Source organism: Bison bison, unplaced genomic scaffold (genome assembly GCF_000754665.1).
Source record: "Bison bison bison isolate TAMUID 2011002044 unplaced genomic scaffold, Bison_UMD1.0 scf7180017864492, whole genome shotgun sequence".
In the NCBI taxonomy this organism is placed as follows: domain Eukaryota; kingdom Metazoa; phylum Chordata; class Mammalia; order Artiodactyla; family Bovidae; genus Bison; species Bison bison.
In genome coordinates, this window is record NW_011495051.1 from 6,709,468 (window position 1) to 6,725,178 (window position 15,711).

Below are 15,711 nucleotides of genomic sequence, written 5' to 3' on the forward strand. Positions count from 1 at the left end.
CCAGTTGCTCCGCAGCCTGTGGAATCCTCCCAGACCAGGGATCAAACCCTTGTCTCCTGCATTGGCAGGCGGATTCTTCACCACTGAGCCACCCAGGGAAACCTTATGTTGCCTTTTTGTAGGATTGCTGGGCAGGTGAAATGAGATGATATTTACATCTTGTAAGCCCTTGATCCGGAGAAGGCAATGGCACCTGACTCCAGTACTCTTGCCTGGAAAATCCCATGGACGGAGGAGCCTGGTGGGCTGCAGTCCATGGGGTCACTAGGAGTCAGACACGACTGAGTGACTTCACTTTCACTTTTCACTTTCATGCATTGGGGAAGGAAATGGCAACCCACTCCAGTGTTCTTGCCTGGAGAATCCCAGGGACGGAGGAGCCTAGTGGGCTGCCATCTATGGGGTCGCACAGAGTCAGACATGACTGAAGTGACTTATCAGCAAGCCCTTGATCAGTGGAAGCAGATATGGGGTTGGCCAAAAAGCTCATTTGGGTTTTTCTATAACATCTTACGGAAAAACCTGAGCACACTTTTTGGCCAAGCCCATATTATGGTGGTTGTTTTTAATACTTCAGGAATCAGGGATCTTCCTCTGGGGCCCTGCCAGATGGAGCTAATTGGAGTAGACCAATGATTAAACCCTGCAATGACAATCAAGTATGAGTGAATGTTCTAGAAAGTAGAAAGTGGGCTAGAAAGAACAGGAGGGGACAGTTGACTCTGGAGGGACAAGAATTCTGGACTGGAGTTCTACTTAGGAAATCCCTTTTTTGTTATTATTTTTTAAAACTTAATTTTTTTAAGTTTGAAAAATTAGATTTATTCTAAGCCAGATCATACAAAAAATCCCTCTTTTAAAATGGACAAACCACTGGGGTAATCACTGGTGTGCAAAATCTACTAAGGATAACTCAATTAGGACAGGTTAGACCATCTTTAGACAGCTTCCATAACCAAAATTAAGCCCCCAAACTGTATTTCCAATCACATAGTGTCTATGTGACAGGTAAGTGATTTCTTGAACTGGCTATATAGGTCAATATATATAGCCAATTGCATATATTTTAAAATAATCTATATCTTACCTGTGTATCCACTCCAGTAAAGAGGAGCCTTGTAGGCTACAGTCCATGGGGTAGCAAAGAGTCGGACACGACTGAGCTACTTCACTCACTCTACCTGTATCACTGCAGATGGTGACTGCAGCCATGAAATTAAAAGACGCTTACTCCTTGGAAGGAAAGTTATGACCAACCTAGATAGCATATTCAAAAGCAGAGACATTACTTTGCCAACAAAGGTTCGTCTAGTCAAGGCTATGGTTTTTCCTGTGGTCATGTATGGATGCGAGAGGTGGACTGTGAAGAAGGCTGAGTGCCGAAGAATTGATACTTTTGAACTGTGGTGTTGGAGAAGACTCTTGAGAGTCCCTTGAACTGCAAGGAAATCCAACCAGTCCATTCTGAAGGAGATCAGCCCTGGGTGTTCTTTGGAAGGAATGATGCTAAAGCTGAAACTCCAGTACTTTGGCCACCTCATGCGAAGAGTTGACTCATTGGAAAAGACTCTGATGCTGGGAGGGATTGGGGGCAGGAGGAGAAGGGGACGCCAGAGGATGAGATGGCTGGATGGCATCACTGACTCGATGGACGTGAGTCTGGGTGAACTCTGGGAGTTGATGATGGACAGGGAGGCCTGGCGTGCTGCAATTCATGGGGTGGCAAAGAGTCGGACACGACTGAGCGACTGATCTGATCTGATACATACTTTTCATTAAAATGCATGCATATTTCAATGAGAACTCCTACTAAATGTAAAAAAAGAAGAAGGAAGGAAGAAATCGGGAGGGCTTCCTGGAGGAAGTGACAATGAGGGACACCCTGAGCAATGAGTAGGAGTTAGCTAGGCGGAGGCTCTGGGTGAGGGCATTCCAGGCATTAAGAGAGCAGGATGTTCAGAAGCCTGCAGGATTGGCAAGATTTCCTTTTGGCTGGAGGTGTGTGTGTGTGTGTGTGTGTGTGTGTGTTGGGGTAGGGGGGATGGAGCTGTATCAGCAGGCCTGGGAGCCCAAGGAAGGATTTAATCTCTAAGTTCCCAACAGTAGTGGTAGGGAGGCTGGGGGAGAGGAGGTGGTGATTCCCCTTCAGAGAGATGACGCAAGATGCAGAGCCCAGATGGGCTTGAAGCAGCGAAGATGCCTGTGCAGATCACCTGGGTGAGCAACTATGGTCTCCTCCACCAGGGCAGCGGAAAGGCAGGGACAGACGTGGATAGCACTGAGAGCTGTACAGGTCTGATGCTATACAGGGCTTTTGGACAGAAGGGGCAGGGACATCGCCATCTGCTGCCTCCAGCTCTGGTGGCCAACAAGATGAGGATGAGGATGTGGGTGGCAGGGCTTCTTTGGAGGTGGTAGGTGCTCAGCGAGCACACCCAGGGCTCCCTGCTTCCCCAGATGCGTGGTCTCTCCATCACCATCCTAGCTGCCCAACTGCCTGCTGCCCACGGTCCCTATTCCAATATATACAGAGCCCTGGAAGGCTCTAGGGCTAAGCCTGAGTCTCAGGTCTCTCTTCATTTACTCTGGACTCTTCCCAACACCGAGGCAAATTCTCTCCCTCTTGGACCCCAGTGTGCTCTTCTCCAAAATAAGGGGTGGACTTCCCTGGTGGTCCAGTGGTTAAGAGTCTGCCTGCGAAAGCAGGGGACACAGGTTCCATCCCTGGTCCAGGGAAGATTCCGCCTGCTGTGGGTAAGCTAAGGCTGTGAGCCACAACTACTGAAGCTGGAGCACTCTAGGGCTCATGTTCTGCAGCAGGGAAGCAATGAGAAGTCTGTGCATCACAACTGGAGGGCAGCCCCCAGTCACTGCAACTAGAGAAAGCCCACACGCAGCAATGAAAATTTAGCACTGCCTTGATCAATCAATCAATAAAATTTAAAAAACAATACCAGCAGATACACAGAATTCCCTGTATATGGTTTGACTATAACGAAGCCTCTTTCCTTAGTGTGGTGGGTGGTCCAAAATGCCACCCAGATTCCCCCTTTGGTGAGGATGTGTTGCCCCAGATGCTAAGGGGTGGGTGGCTATCAGCAGACGGCTGTCAGCTGTCAGCCTCCTCCCAGGAAGTCATATCCCTTCCTGGGCAGTCCACAGGCCATGACTTATTGGTGTGGGGATGCAATGGCTTGGTCATTTCAGCCTAATTTGGGATGACTCTGCAGGGATGTTCTAGCTCAGAGCTCCTCATGGGAGCTTTTCCTTCCTTCTTCATTGATCCATCTACCCACCCATGCACCCATTTAGCCACCCTTCCCTCCTCCCTCTCTTCCTTTCTTCCCTTGATTCTTCTATCCATCCATCCATCTCTTCTGTCAGTCCTTCCATCCATCCACCCACCCATCTATCCATCTGTCCATCCATCCATCTCTTCTGTCAAAATGTCCTTCCATCCATCCATCCATCATCCATGTCTTCTGTCTATCCTTCCTTCCTTTCCTCCTTCCAGCCATCATCCCTCCACTCTACTCATCCCGTGCTCCCTCTTCTTGTTCCATAAAGGATTCATTTCCTCACCTGTGGAATGGCATAATAACCACTCTGCTATGTTTTAATAATTCCCTGAAATATTGCACACAAGTGCCTGGTAAAACCCAGGTGCTAAACAAAGTGTACTTGCTCCTCTGGAGTCATCAACTCCTGCCCATCTCAGCAGTTGGACACCTGCCTGCTCATCCTCCATAGTGGAGAAGTCTGGGTCCTCAGGCCTCCAGGGTCCACCGCTGCTCTTGGTGGCTGAATCTGCAGCTCCAGAGTCAAAGGGCTGGACACATGGCTTGGGCTCAGAGCCTGTGGGAAAGGAGGGACAAGGTGTTAGACCTGAGCTGTGATGCCTGAAGAGCTGGGCCCCAAATGCTGCATCTGGGCCTCAGTTTTCTCATCTGTAAAATGGGGTTGCAGGGGAGGATGGTACCGATGATCTGTAAGCCAACATACATGCCACCACTCCCCATCACTCATCCTGAGCCTGGAGCAGACATTTCTGTTCAGGCACACGGCTCTTTCCTCCTGAGCCATGGCCCCCTCAGAATTCTTCCCAGTGCATTATTTAAAAAATTTTTTTATTTATTATTATTTTTGGTTGCACTGAGTCTTTGTTGCCACATGTAGGCTTTCTCTAGTTGCAGTGAGCAGGGGCTTCTCTTTGTTGCAGTGGTCAGGCTTCTCATTGCAGTAGCTTCTCTTGTTGTGGGCAACAGGCTCTAGGCACGTGGGCTTCAGCAGTTGCAGCTCAGGGGCTCACTGGTTGCGGTGTGAGGCTCTAGTACATATGGGCTTCAGTAGTTGCAGGCCACAAGCTCAGCAGTTGTGGCTCGAGGGCCTTACAGCTCGGGCTTTAGTAGTTGTGGCACATGGGCTTAATCACCCCACAGCATATGGGATCTTCCCAAACCAGGGATTGAACCCACGTCCCCTGCATTGGCAGATAGATTCTTAACCATTGGACCACCAGGGAAGTCCTGGACTGAGCCTTTTGCTGAGGGAGACACAGGTGTCCCATCTCCCTCCCTCTGCCCCTTGCACGGCTTCTAGAGCATATCGTGCCTCCCTATTCGAATCCCCATGGAGGTGCCCCACCACCTGGAGGAAAAAGGTCGAATGTCTTGGCTCAGCCACCGATGTCCACCAGGATCCTCCTCTGCGCCTTGTCTCTGCCCCTTAGGCGGGACCCACTGCCTAAGAGCACCCCGTTCCTGTTCCAGGGCCACCTGCCTGAAGACCTCATCCTACTCACTGCAGAAATGTCCATCCACCCTCCTCCCATGGTGCCTCTGTCCTGGGCATTGCCCTGCACTTCATTGCACCGCATTATCTTGACCCCTGGCCTCCTTTCATGCCTCCACGCCCCCTGCCATGACATCCCAGGTCCTGTTGAAACTGGGGAGCTAAGAGAAGTGTGCGTGGAGGTGACACTGGAGGAGCTGGGTGAAGGTGGAGGTAAGGAGAGACCAGTGGAGGTGGTACTTGGAGAGACGGACCAGCACGTTTGCGGTAAGAGCCAGTAAGAGCCCCGAGGGGCTGGGCTGGGGTGGGGAGTGGGATGGTGGGGTCCTTGGGCAGTGCCAGTTAGGGCCTCCTTCATTCCTTAGCTCAGGTCCTCTGTGGCTGGGTGATCCCATCTCCTGGCTTGCTGGACACAGTCCTGGTTTATGCTGCTGAGTCAAGTAATGATGAACATTATGGGACTTCCCTGGTGGTCCAGGGACTAGGACTCCATGCTCTCAGTGCAGGGAACCTGGGTTTGATCCCTGGTTGGGAACTAGATCCCACATGCCACAATTAAAAGATTCTGTGTGCCACAACTAAGACCCGGCATAGCCAAAGAAATAAAGAAAACAAAACCTCCCACAGTACCATGCTTTTGCCCTCCAAAGGGTACCAGTGGGGTGGCCACTTTGTGGCCACTCCACCTATAACCACCATGGCCAGCAGATGAGAAGAGATGATGCTGTCTTTTTCTATCCCAAAGTAGGATGAGCTGTCTGTAGCCACTTACCTTCCTTCTCCTCCCAGCTGTGTATATACCAACACTGCCCTACGTTTTTGGGGGCATGACACTTGTATAATTTGGAGGGCTATTTTTTTTTTAAGAAAAAGAGTATGAAATTATGAATGCAAAATTACTGGGAAGTAGCAAGAACAGCAGAAAACAGCCAAGACAGGAATAAACACATTCCATAAATAGATGAATGAAAAGCTATTACATGGGTGTGAAAAACTTAAGGAGTTTGGAAAACATTTTGGCAGTTCTTCGAAAACTTAAGCATACTATGGCTCAGGAAGCTCAAACAGGGGCTCTGTATCAACCTAGAGGGGTGGGATGGGGAGGGAGATGGGAGGGAGATTCAAAGGGAGGGGCTATATGTATACCTGTGGCTGACTCATGTTGAGGTTTGACAGAAAACAGCAAAATTCTGTAAAGCAATTATCCTTCAATAAACAATAAATAAATAAATATATAAATAAAAACTTAAGGACCTCCTATGTGGTCTAGTGGTTAAGAATCTGCCTGCCAATGCAGGGGACACGGGCTTGGTCCCAGGTCTGGGAAGATCCCACACCCTGCAGGGCAACTAAGCCCATGAGATGCAGAACTACTGGAGCCCACACACCCTACAGCCTGTGATCCACAGCAAGAGAAGCCGCTGCCATGAGACACCCGTGCACCGCAGCTAGAGAGTAGCCCCACTTGCTGCAACTGGAGAAAGCCTTTGAGCAGCAACAAAAATCCAGGGCGACCAAAAAAAAAAAAAATTGTGGAAACAATCCAAATGTTCATAAACAGATGAATAGATACACGAAATGTGGTCCATCCATACAATGGAATGTTATTCAGTCATAATAAGAAAGGGGGGGGGGGGAGTTCTGGGAATTCCCTGGAGGTCCAATGGTTAGAACTCAGTGCTTTAACTGCCGAGGTTAGGGAACTAAGCCCCTGGGCAGGGAACTAAGATCCCACAAACAAACAAATAAACAAAAGAAGAATACAAAAGGAAATGGTGTTTTGAAACCTATTATACCATGAATGAACCTCGAAGACAGATATCATGTGACGTTGCAGAAGTCAGTTCACAAAATATCCCATGTTAGTGGATTTCATTTATATGAAATGTCCAGAACAGGTGTATCTATAGGGGCAAAAAGTAGATTAGTTGTTGTCTAAGGCTGGGGACGGAGAAGGCAATGGCACCCTACTCCAGTACTCTTACCTGGAAAATCCCATGAGCGGAGGAGCCTGGTGGGCTGCAGTCCATGGGGTCACTAAGAGTTGGGCACGACTGAGCGACTTTACTTTCACTTTTCACTTTCATGCATTGGAGAAGGAAATGGCAACCCACTCCAGTATTCTTGCCTGGAGAATCCCAGGGACAGAGGAGCCTGGTGGGCTGCTGTCTGTGGGGTTGCACAGAGTCGGACACGACTGAAGCGACTTAGCAGCAGTAGCAGCAAGGCTGGGGAGAGGCTTCCCAGGTGGTACTAGTGGTAAAGAACCCACCTGCCAATGCAGGAGACACGGGTTCGATCCCTGGGTCAGGAAGATGCCCTGGAGAAGGGGATGGCAACCCACTCCAGTATTCTTGCCTGGGAAATCCCATGGACAGAGGAGCCTGGCGGGCTACAGTCCATGGGATTGCAGAGTCAGACACAACTGAAGCGACTTAGCATGCAAGGCTGGGGAGAAATGGGGAACTTTGGAGTGATGAATAAAGGATTCAGATTTCTTTTGGGGGTGATGAAAACCTTCTAAAATTGATTGTGGTAATCATTCACAACACTCCTATTTTTTTTTTTTTTGACCATGCCACAAGGCTTGTGGGATCATGATTCCCAACTAGGGAATGAACCTGGCCCCCAGCAGTGAAAGTCAAAGCACCGAGTCCTAACCACTGGGAAGCTGGGGATTCCCATCACGGTATATTCTAGAAACCACCGCTGCTCTCCTAGCTACTATCCCAAGCTGGGTTAGGGCCTCTGTTCGGCTGCCCTCATTCAGCCCTGCATCTCCCACAAGGCAGCTTCTATGACTCGGGGAGATGTTGGAATAAAACAAGCAGGCTGTGAAGGACGAGAAAAGCCAGATGTGGGGGTGAGTCCTGGAGGCTGATGGCAGCTTGAAAAAAGAGGGAGAGACTCCCTGAGAGGCAGTTCCATCCCTTGGCCAAGATCCCAGGGGGCCTCAGGACAGGCTGCTGGGTGTGCCTGCTTTCCTGGATGGGGGCTTCACAGAGGCTTGAACCTCATCCTTGCATCTGTGACCCTGCAGGTCTGGGACCCAAAGGCTGAAGGTAAAAGTTGATTCTTTGGATGGATGCTTCTGACCCAGGAATGTGTGGCTTCCCTGGTGGCTTAGATGGTAAAGAATCTGCCTGCCAATGCAGAAGATGTAAGAGATGTGGGTTCCATCTCTGGAGGAGGGCATGGCAACCCACTCAGTAACTACTCTTGCCTGGAGAATCCCATGGACAGAGGAGCCTGGCAGGCTATAGTTCACGGGGTCACAAAGAGTTGGACACGACTGAAGCAACTGTCACTTCACGTCATTTCTGACCCAGGAACAGGCTGAGCCTGACCCTGAAGACAGAGTCCATTCTGATCTCTGCATCACATGCTGAGCCTCAATCTTTGGGTCACAGACTGAATCCCTGTCCCAGTGTCATCGACTGAACCTCGGTCCTGGCGTCGTACTCTAAGCCCTGATTGTGGTGTCATAGACTGAGTCCCAGTACTAGAGTCATGGACTGAGTTCCCATCCTAGAGCTTCAAGCTGTACCCCAATCCTCATCACACACTAAACACTGACCCCAGGCACACACTGAGCCCTGACTCTGAAGTCACACTCTGAGCTTGGTTCTGGTGACAGATTCTCTCAAGCTCCAGTCTTTGTCTTCAGTGGCCTCTGGTCACCACTGCCTGATCTTCCCACCTGCACTCCAACCTCAAGCTGTTAAGACCAAACTCCTTGTCTTCCTTTCTCCTTCGGGGTCTATGTATCAGTGTGACTGTAGTGTCTCCCCAGTGACCCCCACCAGAAACCCGAACTCGAGCCTCGCCTCCTCCCAACCCCTCAGGACACCAAGCCCTGTCAATTCCCCACCCCTCTTTTTTAAAAAAATTTCCATTTCTTTAGCTTTATTTACTTATTTGGCTGTGCCAGGTCTTAGTTGTGGCATGCAAACTCTCAGGTGCAGCAAGTAGGATCTAGTTTCCTGACCAGGGATTGAACCCAGAGCCCCTTCACTGGGAGCACAGTCCTAACCTCTAAACCACCAGGGCAGTCCCTCCGTCCTTCTTTGGTTTTGCCTTTGATATGATCTTAATATCAGCCTCCATTATGCTCTATCTGGGTTTCCCAGATGGCTCAGCATTAAAGAATCTGCCTGCCAATTCAGGAGACCTGGGTCCAATCCCTGGGTCAGGAAGATCCCCTGGAGAAGGGAATGGCAACCCACTCCAGTATTCTTGCCTGGAGAATTCCATGGACAGAAGAGCCTAGTGGCTACAGTCCACGGGGTCGCAAAAAGTCGCATACAACTTAGTGACTAAACACAACAGTGCTCTCTCTACACAACCACAAGTTGTTTTCTTTTTGGTCATGCTATCCAGGCATGCAGGATCCTAGTTCCCCAAGCAGGGATCAAACTCATGCCCTTGGCATTGAGAGTACGGAGTCCTTAACCATTGGACCATCAGGGAAGTCCCTACAATCGCAACTCTCATTGGGATTTTCCTGTACAAACCATTGCCAACAATAGTTGGCTTCTTCCATCCCAGTAGAAGAAGATGTGTCTTCTTGGCATGACATTTCAGAGTCACCCTCCTTCGTCTGGTCCCCACCCCGTAGACACCAGTCCCCTTACAAGGACATTTGAGCACTTTGCAGTCTACCCGCTCAACTCCCCCCAAATGCCTGAGCTCCTAACTCACCATTCTCCTGTGCACCTCTGTGCAGTTCCCACCACTCTTTCCCACTCTTCTGCCTGGCAACCAAGGGGTCCCTCTGATCCTCTGTAGATGGTCTTAGCCAGAAAACTTTGGATTGGTTTGCTAGTGGCTAAGAACCCCTGGGCCAATGCACGAGACATAAGAGACTCGAGTTCAATCCCTGGGTTAGGAAGATCACCTAGAGGAGGGCATGGCAACCCACTCCAGGATTCTAGCCTGGAGAATCCCATGGACAGAGGAGCCTGGTGGGCTACAGTTCATGAAGCTGCAAAGAGTCAGACATGACTGAGGGACTAAGCATGCATGCACGCACCCCTTTTCTGCTTCTGGATGTACTTTAATTGGACTACTTGTTCCCTTCTAGACCAGGAGTTTCACAGGCCAATTCTGGCTCAACACCTGATTTTGTAAATAAAATTTTAGTAGCACACAGCCACACCCATTCATGTGCCTTGCTGTCTGTGGCTGTCATCATGCTACAATGACAGTGTCCAATAGTTGCATCAGAGACCATATCACCTGCAAAGCTGGAGGTATTACTCCCTGGCCCTTTACAGAAAAGGTTTTCTGACTCCCACTCCAAGGTCCATGGGGGCAAGTTCTGTATCCAACCCACTTTTACATCCCCCAAGTCTCTTGATCAGTTCCAATATGTCTTGCTTCATGCTAAGCCTGTCATGTTCTTTCCATTCTTCTATCTTAACAACAACCCTCTGAGTCCCCACATTATGGAAGGAGAAACTGAGGCTCAGAGAGGTGTACTGACTTGTCCAAGGTCATACCAGGCTGTCAAGAGGCAGAGCTGAGATGGGAAGCCAGGTATTTCTTATTCCAAAGCAAGGGCTCCTAACCACAGAGCTATTCTGTGGTGAGCTGATGAATGGATAGATGGGTGGATAAATGATTGGATGGAAGGGTGGATGGATGAATTGGATGAATTGTTGGATAGATGGTTGTTGGATAGCTGGCTAGTTCGTTGGCTGGCTGGCTGAAGGGAAAGTTGTCTGGCTATACGGTTGGATGAATGGATGTTTAGATGGGTGGATGGTTACCTACATGGATTAATGGGTGGTTAGAGGGAGGGAAGAATGTGTAGACGCATAGGTGGATGGTTGACTGGCTGGCTGGTTGGATGGATGAATGAGTAGACGTTTAGATGGATAACTAGTTGGATGGGTCTTTGGATGGATAGGTGGATGGATGCATAGATCCAAGGATGCATGGATAGATAGTTGGCTGTCTCTCTGTTGAGTAGATGAATGGGTAGATGGTTAGATGGATGCATGGATGAAAACATGGATACATGGAGGCATGAATGGATAGTTGGCTACCTGACTGGTTGGATGGATAAAAAAGTGGATGGTTAGATGGATGCATGGATGGATGAAAGGACGGATAGTTGGGATAAGTCGTGTGGCAGTGTCCAGTGGCAGTGATTGCTCTGCATTCTGGAGATGGTATTCCTAGGGGATGAGGGTGGGGAGAGCTCTAGATGGAAGGAGGCAGGACTGTGGCAGAGAAGCCAGGCAAGAAGGAAACCAAGTTGAGACACAGAATGTACTCATGATATACATGCTTATCATATACTAGGGAAAGAGTGGAAAAAGTGTGGCCAAAATGAGTAACTGAGCAACCGAGGGAAAGGGCCAGTGGGGCTCTGCCCTGCTGCAAATCCCAACCCCCCTTCCCTAGCCTTGTCTGGCTCCCCACATCTACTCCATTATTTTCCCAGGAGGCCCTGTCTGGTGCCCAGACAGCCAGTTACAGAGCGTAAGAGGAGGGCGCAGAAAGGCTAGAGACGGGAAGGACACGGTTAGGGAGCCCCTCTCTGTGCCGCACCCCCAAGCTTCTCTCTAAGGAGCCGCCTAGCAGCTTGGATTCAGGTTCTAGGCAGCCTCTTACACCAGCAACCCCTGCAGCCCTGGCCATAAAAGGGTTTAAGAGTTGCCACTGGTTCCCACAGCTCACTCCCCCACCTGCCAGCCTATAAATCATAGCTTCAACCTGCCTGGGGTGGGGAGACAGGGTGGGCTGGGTGGCCAGGAGTGGCTAGACCTTCATAAGGATGTGGACATCTTCGTGATCCATGGCTGATATCCTAATTCTCTAGCATAGCCATCCACTGGTGGATTTAAACACTCTCTGCAAGCCCCCCCTCCCCACTCACACTGGTAGCTTCCTTCACTGCCCAGAACACACTCCAGAGGTGGCCTTGGAACAGAATGGGTTTCAAAGCATGGGTCTTTCAGTATATACTTGCTGTGTGACCTTGAGTTCATCACGCCTCCTTTCTGAGTCCGGCTTCACAAGGGCTCAACAGCTGGCAGCAATTTCTACCACTATGACTGTTCTTCTTTTGCATCCCAGTCCCCAGGCCACCCTCTCCCTCCCCAGCCCCAGCCTCCAGGTCCCCTGCTAGCCCTATCTCCTCCAGCAGAGTGCCTGGCATACTACAGGTCCTCAACCAGAGCGTATGTCATGAAGAAGCGAATGGGTCTTCTCCATGGTTCGTCTCCTGCACAGAAACTCACTCACTAACAAGTACCCAGCTTAGGCAAGGGGTAGGGGGAGTTCCTATCACACAATCCCCCTGTGCCCCGTGGCCTTGGACACTATCTGGCTATCTTCCAGGACTAAACTCTTGCTGAGATTTAAGAAGTGCCTTTTTGCAAAAGCAATTCACCCAGACCTTGGGGGGATATGATACAAGAGTCTATCCAGCTCCCAGAGGTAAACTGAGGTCCTGGGACCCGGTGTGGGGGAGTGCTACCAGCCAATGTGTATGTGTGTGCATATTCCAGGGCATGTCTACTTGAATCTCTGGATGTCTCAGACCTTCCTCTTGCTGCCTCTCTGAGCCTCTGTCCTGCACCCACCCGGGGAACAAGTAGCATCAGGAACCCCCAGGAAGCCACCAGGCTACCCCAGGTCTAGGGCGAATTGTCCATCCTCAAATTTACCTTCCGAGACAACCTCCTGGCAGAGCTTGGGGAGATATCTCCTCTGAGACAAGAGGGACCCCACAAGTCTGTGATGTTCCATGGGGGCCCTGGGGAAGCAGAGATCATCTGGGGCTGATTCAGGCAGTGTCTGTACCCTGAGCTGAGAAAAGGCTTGGAGTGGAATGGTGGGCAGCAGGCTGTCCAGGGAGCCTGGGTGGCCAGTGCCCACTACTCACTGCATGCCCCCTTACCTCTCTTAAAGGCCCACCGCTTCAGCCAGAACTTGGAGAGAGCCGGCCAGGAGTGGTTGAGCGCCGAGCTGGCCATGGGGGCCGTGCGTGCGAGCGTGTGAGTGAACGGCAGGATGAAGAAGGCGCTCGGCTGGGAAGCCCTGCCAGGACAGGGCTGCCAGCGAGAGGGGCGGAGACTGTCTGCAGGGGCTGCCAGACACATCAGCTGATGGCAGCTGGGGACTGGGGCGGGAGACGGGGGAGGCAGGACTGCAGCCTTGGGGGAGGCCGAGCACTTAGCACTACCCCACACCTCCCTTGCCCTCTAGGCCTCTTGCTCTGGCTGTATTAATACAAGACATTCCCAGGAGGAGCCGAAGAGAGCAGTGAGAGAGTCCTCAGGACACAGGTATAGACTGGGTCTTGAGGTCGGTGGGCTTGGGTATGCGTGAATGTCTGAGTGTTTGTGTATGAGTGTTTGTCATTGTCTCTGCTTTTGAGGGCTTCCCTGGTGGCTCAGATGTTAAAGAATCTGCCTGCCATGCAGGAGACCTGGGTCTGATCCCTGGGTCAGGAAGATCCCCTGGAGAATGGGATACCACTCCAGCATTCTTGCCTGGAGAATTCCATAGACGGAGGAGCCTGGTGGGCTACAGTCCAGGGGGTCACAAAGAGCTGGACACGACTGAACTCACTGAGCATGCACACACTATGCTTTTGACAGTGCATTTGTGTGACAGCTTCCCAGGCGATGCAGTGGTAAAGAATCTGCCTGCAATGCAGGAGGTGCAGAGACCTGGGTTTGATCCCTGGGTCCAGAAGATCCCCTGGAGGAGGAAATAGCAACCCAATCTGGTATTCCTGCCTGGGAAATCCCATGGACAGAGGAGCCTAGTGTGCTGCAGTCCTTGGGATTACAAAGAGTTGGACACAACTGAGTGAGTGTGAACACAAAGTCCTTTTGTGTGTCAGCACATAGCATGTTTTTAAATCTTGAGTGTCAACTTGTCTATGGGGGTGTGTGTATATAGGGGTGTTTATATCAATGTTTCCTCCTAGTTTCATTGAGGTATAGTTGACTGACATCACTGTATAAGTTTAAGGTTTACATCATAATGACTTAATATATTGTGAAATGATTAGTGCAGTAAATTTCGTTAGCATCCATCAACCCATAAAAAGTGAAGTTGCTGAGTCATGTCCGAGCCACCAGAGAAGTCATCAACCCATATAGATACCAAGAAAAGAAAAAATATGTTTTTTGTTGTTGTTGTTCTGATGAGAACTTGTAGGATTTACTCTCCTGGTTGGTGGTTGGTTTAGTTGCTAAGTCATGTCCATCTCTTGGAACCCCGTGGACTGTAGCACACTAGGCTCCTCTGTCCATGGGATTTCCCAGGCAAGAATACTGGAGTGGATAGCCATTTCCTTTTCCAGGGGATCTTGCCAACCCAGGGATCAAAGCCACATCTCTTGCATCTCCTGCACTGCAGGTGGATTCTTAACTGACTGAGCCACCAGGGAAGCAAATACACCATACAGCAACGTTAACTGTAGCCATCATGTTATACGTTACATCAAAGATTTACTCATCTTACAACTGGAAGTTGGAACCTTTTGACCAACTTCATCCAATTTCCCCACCCCACTCCCTGTCTCTAGTAACCACAAATCTGATCTCTTTTTCTATGAGTTTGGTTGTCACCGTTTTTTTTTTTTTTTTTAAGTTCTACATATAAATGAGATCATATAGCATTTGCGTTGAGAACTTATTTATTTCATTAGCATAATGCCTTTAAAGTCTATCCATGTTGTTGTAACAGGCAAAATATCCTTTTTTTAAAAAATGGCTGAATAATATTATCTATGTGGTTTTTAAAATCTCTGTGATCCTCTGTATGTATTTGTGTGAATGCCCATGTCTGTGGGATGGGTTCTACATGACTCACCTGGGACCTGGGGAGATCTGCTTCCAGTATTTGGGGGAGAGCTTGGTATTGGCCTGTGGTTTCCTTGTGTCTACCAGTCTGTTGCTTTATCTGTATGTGCATCTGTGTGGATGCCAGCCAGCGCTTGTTCATACAAGTGCTGCCCCCTGGTGGTGGAATCTTCCTCACTTCAGTTCAGTTCAGTTCAGTTGCTCAGTCGTGTCCGACTCTTTGTGACCCCATGAATCACAGCACGCCAGGCCTCCCTGTCCATCACCAACTCCCGGAGTTCACTCAAACTCATGCCCATTGAGTCGGTGATGCCATCCAGCCATCTCATCCTCTGTCGTCCCCTTCTCCTCCTACCCCCAATCCCTCCCAGAATCAGGGTCTTTTCCAATGAGTCAACCCTCCGCATGAGGTGGCCAAAGTATTGGAGTTTCACCTTCAGCATCAGTCCTTCCAATGAACACCCAGGACAGATCTCCTTTAGAATGGACTGGTTGGATCTCCTTGCAGTCCAAGGGACTTGCAAGAGTCTTCTCCAACACCACAGTTCAAAAGCATCAATTCTTCGGCACTCAGCTTTCTTCACAGTCCAACTCTCAAATCCACATATGACCACTGGAAAAACCATAGCCTTGACTAGACGGACCTTTGTTGGCAAAGTAACGTCTCTGCTTTTCAATATGCTATCTAGGTTGGTCATAACTTTCCTTCCAAGGAGTAAGTGTCTTTTAATTTCATGGCTGCAATCACCATCTGCAGTGATTTTGGAGCCCCAAAACATAAAGTCTGACACTGTTTCCACTGTTTCCCCATTTATTTCCCATGAAGTGATGGGACCAGATGCCATGATCTTCGTTTTCTGAATGTTGAACTTTAAGCCAACTTTTTCACTCTCCTTTTTCACTTTCATCAAGAGGCTTTTTAGTTCCTCTTCACTTTCTGCCATTAGAGTGGTGTCATCTGCATATCTGAGGTTATTGACATTTCTCCCAGCAATCTTGATTCCATCTTGTGCTTCTTCCAGCCCAGCATTTCTCATGATGTACTCTGCATATAAGTTAAATAAGCAGGGTGACAATATACAGCCTTGAC

General features: G+C 49.6%; 1 protein-coding gene across 1 annotated transcript in view; it reads right to left on the reverse strand.

Annotated features, from left to right (window-relative positions):
• The window catches only part of LOC104979780, a 33,481-nt gene that overhangs the window by 9,812 nt on the left and 7,958 nt on the right, over nt 1-15,711 (reverse strand). The window contains exon 3 of the mRNA XM_010828301.1: nt 3,734-3,855. Coding sequence (XP_010826603.1) covers nt 3,734-3,748 — 15 coding nt within the window. The 5' untranslated portion in view covers nt 3,749-3,855. The remainder of the gene's footprint in view (nt 1-3,733; nt 3,856-15,711) is intronic.